The 11,218-nt window shown below is 43.1% G+C and overlaps 1 protein-coding gene across 1 annotated transcript; it reads right to left on the bottom strand.

The window, feature by feature from the left end:
* Positions 1-6,155: 6,155 nt before the first annotated feature.
* LOC141076400 (oocyte zinc finger protein XlCOF7.1-like) lies at positions 6,156-10,777 on the bottom strand. Its single transcript, XM_073563851.1, has 5 exons — positions 10,760-10,777; positions 10,586-10,709; positions 10,405-10,502; positions 9,703-9,793; positions 6,156-6,978 (listed from the first exon to the last, which is right to left on the bottom strand). Exons 1-5 carry the CDS (start codon positions 10,775-10,777, stop codon positions 6,209-6,211), a joined length of 1,101 nt encoding a protein of 366 aa, XP_073419952.1. The 3' UTR covers positions 6,156-6,208.
* Between the last annotated feature and the right edge of the window lie 441 nt (positions 10,778-11,218).

The following is an 11,218-nucleotide window of genomic DNA, read 5'->3' as shown; positions in this document are numbered from 1 at the left end:
CTTCCTAAAGTTCAGTGTTTTTGTGACTCCCTGACATGTCCCCCTAGCGAAACACAAGTGACACTGTACAATATTGTGGTCGCTATTTCCTAGATGGCCAACAACCTGCAGATTTGTTATTCTGTCAGGTCTGTTAGATAATATTAGGTGTAAAAGTGCTGCTCCTCTGGTTGGATTCTGCACCAATTGTGAAAGATAATTATTCTTGGCTATTAGCAGAAACCTGTCGCCTTTATGGGTTTCGCAGGTCTCTGTTTCCCAGTTAAGTATACTTGAAAAAGACCTTATTGTGGTCGAAACGTATGTTTTTACAATGGCAGAAGAAAAAATTTTTGTAAGCACTTTTTCACTCGGATTGGATGCTGCTCCTCTTTATTATTTGCTTGAGACATCTAATGTCTGTCATCCCCTGAGGAAGTAGCTCATACTTCGAAACGCGCTGGGCATAAAATATTGATCTTCTACTATAACAGCAATCGTGTATTATGTCAAGCAGTGCATGAAAGTCCAAAAATAAGTTCCATAGGATTTGATATATTGGCGGTCACTTGTTTGACCCTTGGACATGCAGCAGCTACCAATTCTATGTGCTTTATCTCTCCTACAGCAGGTGAGTGGATTTTTTATACTTTTTAATATTATCATCGGATAAGACCCTATTTGCGCTTTTCTGTTCCTATAGTGCAATATATATAATTGTTATGCTTCTTCCATATGGACTTTCCACTTACAATTATATATATATGTAAAGGATTTTTCTAAACTATACTTTGGGACAGATTTAGATACTTTTTATATACATACCTGATGATTTCTGTTGTGAGCTCATCTGTTCATTCATCTTTTGTGTCCGAGGATCTCCCTCTTCTGGTGAAGGAAGGTAGTGAGGCTGATTACCAAACACCTGATCAGGTGGATGGTGACTGGGTAACGGGAACTTCTGACTGGATATAAGGCAGCCGACGCCCCTTCTGAGTCGCTGGTGACTTCTCTGCTGGATTCTTGGAGACCAGTCTGATTCCTGCTTCCCAAAGATAAGTTTTTGCTCTGCTATTGAACTTATTAGTTTTGGTTTTGTTTACCTTGTTTTTTGGAGTTCAGCCATCCCCGGCCGGGGGTGTTCTGGATTCTTTTTCCTTGATCAGTGTTCTCTTTTGCTCTGCTTCCAGAATATTCTGAGTGCTGATATAGGGTTTGAAGTCTAGTGACTTCAGGGTCCTGTTTGCTTATCAGTTGTGTTGGTAATATTTTTAGCAGGGTTTTCTTGGATTGCAGACAGCAGCTTTTCTATCCTGTCCTTTTAGTTAGCTTGGGCCCCATCGTTTGCTCAACCTATCTTTCTATCTGTGTTAGTGTTTTCATCTTGCTTCACCGTCCTTATATGTTGGGGGCTGCCTATTGCTTTGGGGTCTGCTCTGGGGCAGTCAGTTTTTCCCTTTTCTCTCTTTAGGCTTATGTAGATCTCCGGCTGTGACGAGGTGTCTAGGATCACCGTAGGAACACTCCACGGCTACTGCTAGTTGTGTGATAGGATTAGGGGTCTGCAATCCGCTAGTTTCCAACCTCTCTGATTTTCTGGGCTGAGCTTGTGTTTTGTTTTTTCCTCCTCGGTGACTCAATCATAACAGAATCACCAGCCATACCGCAGATTCTAGGGTACTCAAAAGCAGGAAGGAATTGTTTAAAAAAAAAGAATGGAAAAAGGGAAAAAAAAAAAAGGTGTCAGAATTTTTTTTTTGTGTATATTTTTTCCTCTTTTTCTCTGAGGCCGTAGGAGGAATATTATTATTTTTTTTCTGATGGAGTTTAAGCAATTGTCTGATTGTGTGGAGCAGCTTGCTGCTGAGGTGCGGGGAATTTCCGCCTATCTTGCTCGTTCACACGCTGCTGAACCAAAAATCCCCACTCCTGATGTGTTTTTTGGGGATCGGTCTAAATTTTTAAATTTTAAGAATAATTGTAAATAATTTCTTGCCTTGAAGCCTAACTCATCGGGGAGCTCTGCGCAGCAGGTTAAAATTGTCATCTCCTTGCTGCGCGGCGATCCCCAGGATTGGGCATTTTCTTTAGTACCAGATGATCCTATTCTAACTAATGTGGATGCATTTTTTCAGGCCTTGGGGTTGTTGTATGATGAACCTAATGCGATTGATCAAGCTGAAAAGACCCTGTTGGCATTGAGCCAGGGTCAACATTCTGCAGAACTGTACGGTCAAAAATTCCGAAAGTGGGCGGTCCTCACCACTTGGAATGATGGTGCCTTGGCAGCTCTCTTTCGGAAGGGTTTGTCAGAAACCGTAATAGATACTATGGTGGGATTTCCTGTTCCCTCTGGTTTTGACGATTCTATGTCATTAGCCATTCAGGTTGATCGGCGTTTACGTGAACGTAAAATTATATGGGAAATGCTGCCTCCTGTTGAACAAATGTCTGAACCTATGCAATGTGATAGAGTTTTGTCTAGGGCGCAACGTCAGGAGTTCAGAAGGCGTAATAAGCTGTGTTTTTTCTGTGGAGATACATCTCATATTATTTCTGTCTGCCCTAAACGAGAGAAATGTTTTGCGCACACATTTGCTGTAGGTGGTGTACAACCTAAGTTTCTTCTGGCAATTACTCTGATCTGCTCCCTGTCCACATTTTCTGCTAAAGCCTTTGTGGATTCAGGAGCAGCCTTGAATCTAATGGATTTAGATTTTGCTAAACGTTGTGGTTTCCCTATGACACCCCTGCGGACGCCTATTCCTTTGAGGAGTATTGATGCTCCTCCTTTGGCGAAGAATAAACCTCAGTTTTGGACCCAGGTGGTAATGCGGGTCGCCCCAGACCATAAAGAAAATTGCAGATTTTTGGTGTTGCATAATTTGCATGATACCATCGTGCTGGGGTTCCCCTGGTTGCAAATCCATAATCCAGTTTTGGATTGGAAATCTGTGTCTGTGGTGAGTTGGGGTTGTTGGTGTGCTCTTAGTGACACTCCTGTTTTCTCCACCTCTCCCCAGTCGCATGAGGTTCGTGACTTTTTGGCTGATTTTTATGATGTGTTTAGTGAGAGTAAGTTTGCATCTTTGCCTCCTCAAAAGAGTTATGACTGTGCAATTGAGCTGAGTCCGGGGTGTAAATTTCCCAAAGGTCGACTTTTTAATTTATCTGTACCCAAACATGAGGCTATGCGTTCTTATATTAAGGAGTCGTTAGAGAAGGGTCATATTAGACCATCCTCTTCACCCTCGGGTGCTGGATTTTTTTTTGTGGCCAAGAAGGATGGTTCATTAAGGCCCTGTATTGACTATCGCTCCCTTAACAAAATTACTGTTAAATATCAGTATCCGTTACCCCTGATTTCTGACCTATTTTCTAGAGTTTAAGGTGCTTGCTGGTTTACCAAGCTTGACCTCATGGGGGCGTATAATCTTATTCGCATTAAGCATGGGGATGAATGGAAGACAGCGTTTAATATTCCAGAGGGACATTTTGAGTACCTGGTGATGCCTTTTGGGCTCACTAATGCCCCTTCTGTCTTCCACTGCTTCATGAATGATATTTTCCGGGACTTTTTGGATAAGTTTCTGATCATCTATTTGGATGATATTTTGATCTTTTCCAGGGATTGGGACTCTCATGTGGAACATGTTCGGACTGTGTTACAGATTTTGAGGGAAAACTCCCTGTATGTTAAGGGATCGAAATGTCATTTTGGCGTACAGAGGATTTCATTTTTGGGATTTATTTTGTCTCCGTCAACTATTGAAATGGACCCGGTCAATGTACAGGCCATTTATGATTGGGTGCAGCCCACTTCTTTGAAGGCTCTCCAGAAGTTTTTGGGTTTTGCTAATTTTTATCGTAAGTTTATAGCCAATTTTTCTGTTATTGCCAAAGCATTGACTGATTTGACTAAGAAGGGCGCTGATTTGCTGAATTGGTCTCCAGAGGCTGTTTCTTCTTTTCAGGAGCTGAAGCAGAGGTTCACTTCTTCTCCGGTTTTGCGACAACCCGATGTCTCACTTCCATTTCAGGTGGAGGTGGATGCTTCAGAGACTGGTGCAGGAGCTGTTTTGTCCCAAAAAGATCCTGTAACATCTAAAATGAACCCCTGTGCCTTCTTTTCCCGAACGTTCTCTCCTTCGGAACGCAACTATGATGTGGGGAATCGAGAACTGTTGGCCATGAAGTGGGCATTTGAGGAGTGGAGACATTGGTTGGAGGGAGCTAGACATCAAGTTGTGGTCCTCACTGACCACAAGAATTTGATCTACCTTGAGTCGGCTCAACGCTTGAATCCGAGACAGGCCAGGTGGGCCTTGTTTTTCACACGTTTTGATTTTGTGGTCTCCTTTCTCCCGGGCACTAAGAACGTTAAGGCTGATGCCCTCTCTAGGAGTTTTTTGGCCAATTCTCCTAATGTGACCAAGCCTGCTGCCATCTTAGGTGAGGGGGTGGTTCTTTCTGCCATCTCGCCTGATTTGAGACGTGCTCTGGAGAAGTTTCAGGAGGATAAGCCTGAGCGTTGTCCCAGTGGTAGGTTGTATGTTCCTGACCAGTGGAGGAGGAAAGTGATGTCTGAGGTTCATTGCTCCGCGTTGGCTGGTCATCCAGGTATTTTTGGTACTAGAGATTTGGTGAGTCAGTCTTTTTGGTGGCCTGCCTTGTCTCGTGATGTCAGAAATGTTGTGCAGTCCTGTGGGACTTGCTCCCGATCTAAGCCTTGTTCTCGTTCTAGTGGGTTGTTGATGCCTTTGCCGGTGCCCAGGAGGCCATGGACCCATATTTCAATGGATTTAATTTCTGATCTGCCTGTCTCAGAGAGGATGACTGTTATCTGGGTGATTTGTGATAGATTCTCTAAGATGGTCCATCTTGTACCACTCCCTAAGTTGCCATCTTCCTCAGCGTTAGTGCCCTTGTTTTTGCAACAGGTGGTTCGCTTGCACGGGATTCCTGAGAACATTGTATCGGACAGAGGAGTTCAGTTTGTCTCTAGATTCTGGAGGACCTTTTGTTCCAAGTTGGGAATTCAGTTGTCCTTCTCCTCTGCATTTCACCCTCAGACCAATGGGCAGACGGAGAGAACAAACCAGACTTTGGAGGCTTATTTGAGATATTTTATATCTGCTGATCAGGATGATTGGGTCTTATTTTTACCCTTGGCCGAATTTGCTTTAAATAATAGCGCTAGTTCTGCCACTTTGATGTCACCCTTTTTCTGTAACTTTGGGTTTCATCCTCGATTTTCTTCAGGGCAGGTGGAGTCTTCTGCCTGTCCAGGGGTTGACACTGTGTTGGAAAGAATGCAGCAGATTTGGGACCAAGTGGTGGATAAGTTGTCTTTTTCCCAGGAAAAGACCCAGTGGTTTTCTAACCGGCATAGGACCATTGGTCCCCAGTTTAAGGTGGGTGATATGGTCTGGTTGTCATCAAAGAATATCTCTATGAAAGTGGCTTCTCCAAAGTTTAAACCTAGATTTATTGGACCTTACAAGATTTTGGAGATTATTAATCCGGTCTCTTTTCGGTTGGCTCTTCCTGTCACATTTAAGATTCATAATGTGTTTCATAAGTTCTTCTTGAAGAGGTTTGTTGAACCAGTGGTTCCTATGGTGGCACCTCCTGACCCTGTGTTGGTTGAAGGTAACATGGAATATGAGGTAGAGAAGATACTGGATTCCCGCCTGGCTAGACGGAGACTCCAGTATTTGGTTAAGTGGAAGGGTTATGGTCAGGAGGATAATTCCTGGGTCTCTGCCTCGGATATTCATGCCGAAAGATTGGTGCATGCTTTTCATCGAGCTCATCCTGATCGGCCTGGTGGCTTGGATGAGGGTTCGGTGACCCCTCCTCAAGGGGGAGGTACTGTTGTGAGCTCATCTGTTCATTCATCTTTTGTGTCCGAGGATCTCCCTCTTCTGGTGAAGGAAGGTAGTGAGGCTGATTACCAAACACCTGATCAGGTGGATGGTGACTGGGTAACGGGAACTTCTGACTGGATATAAGGCAGCCGACGCCCTTCTGAGTCGCTGGTGACTTCTCTGCTGGATTCTTGGAGACCAGTCTGATTCCTGCTTGCCAAAGATAAGTTTTTGCTCTGCTATTGAACTTATCAGTTTTGGTTTTGTATATTTCCAACATTTTGAACATGAAAAAAGCTCCCCGTATGACTTCCCTGATGTTTATTAAGAGTTGATTTCAGTAGAAAACATTTCCCACATTAAGAACATGAAAAAGGTTTCTCCCCTGTGTGAGTTCTATGGTGATGATTAACCAAATCTGATTTCTTTGTAAAACATTTCCCACATTCTGAACAGGAAAAAGGCTTCTCACCTGTGTGAGTTCTCTGGTGCCTAACCAAATCTGATTTCTGGATAAAACATTTCCCACATTCTGAACAGGAAAATGGCTTCTCACCTGTGTGAATTTTTAGATGTATATCAAGATTACATTTTTTTATAAAACATTTCCCACATTCTGAACAGGAAAAAGGCTTCTCCCCTGTGTGAGTTCTTTGGTGCCTAACCAAATATGATTTCTGGCTAAAACATTTCCCACATTCTGAACATGAATATGGCTTCTCTGCTGTGTGAGTTCTCTCATGTGTAACAAGATGTGAATTCTGAGTAAAACATTTCCCACATTCTGAACAGGAAAATCTATTCTCTCTTATGTGAATTTTTTCACGATTAAGAAAAGTCTTTTCAAGAAAACTATTTCCATATTCTGAATATGAAAATGGCTGCTTTCCTTTAGAATCAATTAATTTTTTACTGCTTCTATTGTGATTTTGATTTTCCTTTGTAGTTGGTAATGAACCAAAAGATGGGACCTGTTTCATAGGATCAGATGACAGATCTTTGCTGTGAAGGGATGATGGTATATCTGGAGTAATAGCAATCACTTCAGTTGTATCCTGTGAGATCTCAAGATCATCAGATTTAAAAATTGAAGAGGTCAGCTGTCCCTCTGATCTCCTGGTACAGTCATCTGCTAAAAATAAAACCAATTAATAATTTTGAATAAAATATCCTAAAATTTTATACTTTTGAACATTTCTACTCAAGCTGTCCATAGAAAATACAAGCTTTTTAAAAATATTGAATTATTCTCCAAGACAATGACAGTTCACAGTCTAATCGAAAGCCTCATAGCATGAACCAGTGCATCATGGTGCTCAATGGTTTGTTCATTCTGCTTCCCACACATGGAATAAAAAGCCAACAATGTTATATAGGTGAAAATTATACCAATAAAACTTCTACTCATCTCACGGAAACACAAGACACCACTAAGGTCCATCACCTGTCAGAGGAAAACCAAAAGGTTTCCACAATATTTGTGGCTCAAAAGCTCTTGAAAAGCAACATGGCTTCCATAAACCAATCCAGCAATATCCGTTCTCCCAAAGTCAAATATCCACTCTCTTCTGAGCCTTGTAGTGCGCCCAAACCATATTTAGCATCCATATATTTGGCATTACTATAGTGAGAAGAACCCACTTAATTTACGGTGTGTGTTTCCTGGAGCACAATCTGGGCATTATGTGTTGGATAATAAAATGGCAAATGTGCAATTTTCATGTTGCAACATCCAGTGCGAGCTAATTTCCGTAAAGTGTCACTACTCCCATAGAATAATTCACTGAGGGTTATAATTTCCATAATGGAGCCACTTTATGGGGATTTCTACTGCTTTAGATTTCTGTAATTGTGTTATATTAGGGCATCTGCAGATGGTGTGTCCCCTCTCCACTGGAATCTGCTCCTGCGATGTTTGATTCCATCACCAAGCAGCGCCTTATCTATTGTGCAGGCGTTGCTGGTAATAGAAGCGATGTCGAAACCAGAAGCTCTGGGTGGCGCTGGCTCTGTCCAGCCACTAAGACTAGGGTGCCTGAAACCAGTAGTTTCATCCAGCCTGGCAGTATGGGTTTGTGTGCTGTCCAGCAATCTGGTAGCAATCTACTACCCGCTTAAGCCAATTAGAAAGCACCAAACCCTCCTAAAGCTTGAAGCCTATTCCTGGAATCTGCCAGATACCGCCTTGTTCTCCTCTGGTTCAGTCCTCTGTGCTCAGCTGGTGTATTTGTTTCCTGGTGTAATCTCAGCCCGCTTACTGACTACACTTGTGTCTTCTGATTTTGTACTTTCTCTGCCCTCCTGGTTATGACCAACTACCTGACTATTCTTCTTGCCATCTCACTCCACAGAGTAGCAGGTAACACCATGGCCCAAGCCTAGGGATCTCTGTGTAATTCCAGATCCATGTAGAGGGGTTAAAGGATGATGAGCAAGGCAATCACTGGGATCTGGAAAATAGAGTAGATAGAGCCAAGCCTTCTCGTGGTGGCCATCTTTTCATCTGCCGGGTGATCACTAACAGTGCTCCCAATACATCGTGTCTGCAAACTATTCCATCAAGATCTGTGTACGAATAGCTAAATGGCGCTCCTTCCTTTCTTAACCCTACCATGTGCACAGAGAGTAGTGTACAACCATATATAGGGGATTGTTGGATTCAAGAGACATTGGGAAATAATTTGTAAGGTCCATTTGTTTCCTATTATCCTGGTGAAAACTCTCTGGGTAATTAGAGTATGGGGCTCGGTGGCTCTTGGCAATCTAAACTATCGTAAGGGCCAATATTTTCCATCAGATGAGTTTCAAGAAGAAAGATTAGACATTCATAGAGAACTTTTTATAATAGTGCAGAGCTGAGGTATTTTAAATTTAGGCATTCAGGCATCTGGCAGAGGTAATGGAGACCTTATTTTAAAGGCTACCAGGTAGTGGCAGGCTCACATAAGTGAGGCCGGCCGATCCCACCATCATCAGACTACCATACAAAATGAACCTGAACAAAAAGAAATAGAATAAAAAAACATGTTACCGTATTTTTTGGATTATAAGACGCTCCCCAAATTTTGAGGAGAAAAATAGGAATTTCTTTTTAATAAAATGGTGGTGTTTCTTATAATCCATGCGTCTTATTTCTGTGGTGAAGCAGGGTCCCAGGGTCGCTGCTGGAGGAGGCAGGAGTGGGGTGATGCTGCAGGCCGCAGGGTGGGATGAGGGGGGGTCCGATGTGCAGTGCACCGCTGTGATTGTTTGGTGCTGCTGGGGTGCCTGGCGCTGCTGCCCGGGGAGTCCGCTGCTGCAGGGGGACTCTGCCGACATTTCGTGAAAGGCCAGAACCCCCCGCATGTCCATGGTTTCCTCCTGTGTGGTGGACTCTGTGAACATGGCTGCCGAGGGGCGGCACATGCGCAGATGGAGATCTCGGTATCAAGATCTCAGGAGATGAGATTTCAGCCCTGAAATTAGATCTCAGGGATCTAGGAAGCCAACAGCATCATTACCCTCCACTTTCTCTTACAGGCCCAGCATAATAGCTTTCTTCAAGTGATTTTCTAACTTGTCAGCACATTTTATGTACGCTGTCATTTGGCTTTATAGTTACAGATCTGGGCAGGTAACGATCAGCATCTCCTAATCCTAGGGGGTAGTTGGATCCTCCAGGTCGTAAGTTCTATAGAAAAGGGCTTTCAATGCCCAAAGTCATTTGAACAGTTTTGGGTGGAGGAGAATGTTGTGGTCTAGAGGCAAAATGGTGATCATGGTAATATGGCCGGACTACACCACCGATAAAGCAGCCACAGCCGGTGACTGAGAGGAATCTGTGACTTCTCTGCATTCAGTGGTTACTACTCACCTGGGTAGTCATATGTGGGAATCTCCTCTTTACACCACTCATCATCTCTCACATATGTCTCTGTAGTATTAATATGGGTCAGATCTTCACCCTGAAACAAATATTGTAAAAGTCACAGACAGATGGAGAAGTCCCATCTATGATCAGCTCTAATCCTGCCATATCCACTGTTCTCATTATAAAAGTTGTTGGAATAGGTTTAGTGCAACAACTCCATTCATGTACATGACTGTTTAGTTGCTAGATTTGTATGCTGTTTATAAAGTTTAAAAAAAAACTCCCAGAGGCTCACACAGGGAGAGCATGTGACTGTATTTCCTGTTTTCCTGCTGTGTCTGAGTATGAGAGAAGCAGCCTGCTGTAGATGCTGCACAGATAGAGACACTCAAATGATTTATTCCTGATCTATTAAGTTTATCATATATTGTTCCTGATTGTTCCTGAAAAAACAAGTTCTGTGATGTATTAAGAGAAGTATAGAGTCTACATCACGTCAAATAATTATTCTCCTCTACTCCTTCTTGGTCAGATCTCTTCTGGAACACTGTGTCCAGTTCTGGGCATCACATTTAAAAAAAAGCATTGACAAGCGAGAGCAAGTTCAGAGAAGAGCTACCAGGAATGGTGAGATAAAACAAGACTGAGCACAAGACCTTCACAGCCATCATAGGGGAGATCTCCTGACACCTTCTCTCCATCTACCTGATGATCCTGAGGAACATTGGGATCTTCTTGGTTACAGTCCTGTGGAAGAAGAGGACGGGGACATCTCTCTGGTGTTGTCCTCTTACTGGGTAGATCTGGAGGAAACACATTCAGGGACTGAATTCATTCTCTGCATACAGATAATTATAGGCCGTGTGTATTTAGTCCTGTCTATTACCTGGAGATGTGAGGGGCTGGGGAACCTCCATTATGATGTTCTTGTACAGATCTCTGTGTCCTTCTAAATACTCCCACTCCTCCATGGAGAAATAGACGGCGACATCCTGACACCTTATAGGAACCTGACACACACAATGATACCGTCATCCCCCCGATCCCTTCAAAGTGTTACTGTATAATGTCCCAGCATTCCCAGCAGTGTCACCTCTCCAGTCAGCAGCTCAATCATCTTGTAGATGAGTTCTAGAATCTTCTGGTCATTGATGTCCTCATGGATCAGGGATTGAGGTGGAGGCCCCGTGATTGGGCTCAGGGGTCTTCCCCATCCCTCAGACACAGGGTCCTGACAGCAATCACTAGAGGTCTTCTTCACCACTGTGTAATCCTGGTTATGGAGAGACACATTAATAAATCTCACTACAGACATTTCCAGAGTCCTCACCTCTCCAGTTCTGTCCATCTGTTATTCCCATAGATAACAATGATGTAATGTGACGTCAAAATATTCTTTAACTACATAAATAGTAAGAAGCTAAAAAATGACAGTGTGGGTCCCCTTAAAAATAGTCTGGGTGAAATGGTGGATGAGGAGGCGGAAAAAGCCAATATGCTAAATGACTTTATTTCAACA

This window comes from Dendrobates tinctorius, unplaced genomic scaffold (genome assembly GCF_039654945.1).
Source record: "Dendrobates tinctorius isolate UK_male_01 unplaced genomic scaffold, ASM3965494v1 ptg000404l, whole genome shotgun sequence".
In the NCBI taxonomy this organism is placed as follows: Eukaryota; Metazoa; Chordata; class Amphibia; order Anura; family Dendrobatidae; genus Dendrobates; species Dendrobates tinctorius.
The sequence above is the reverse complement of the archived record's forward strand: the minus strand, read 5'-3'. Positions and strand labels throughout refer to the sequence as shown.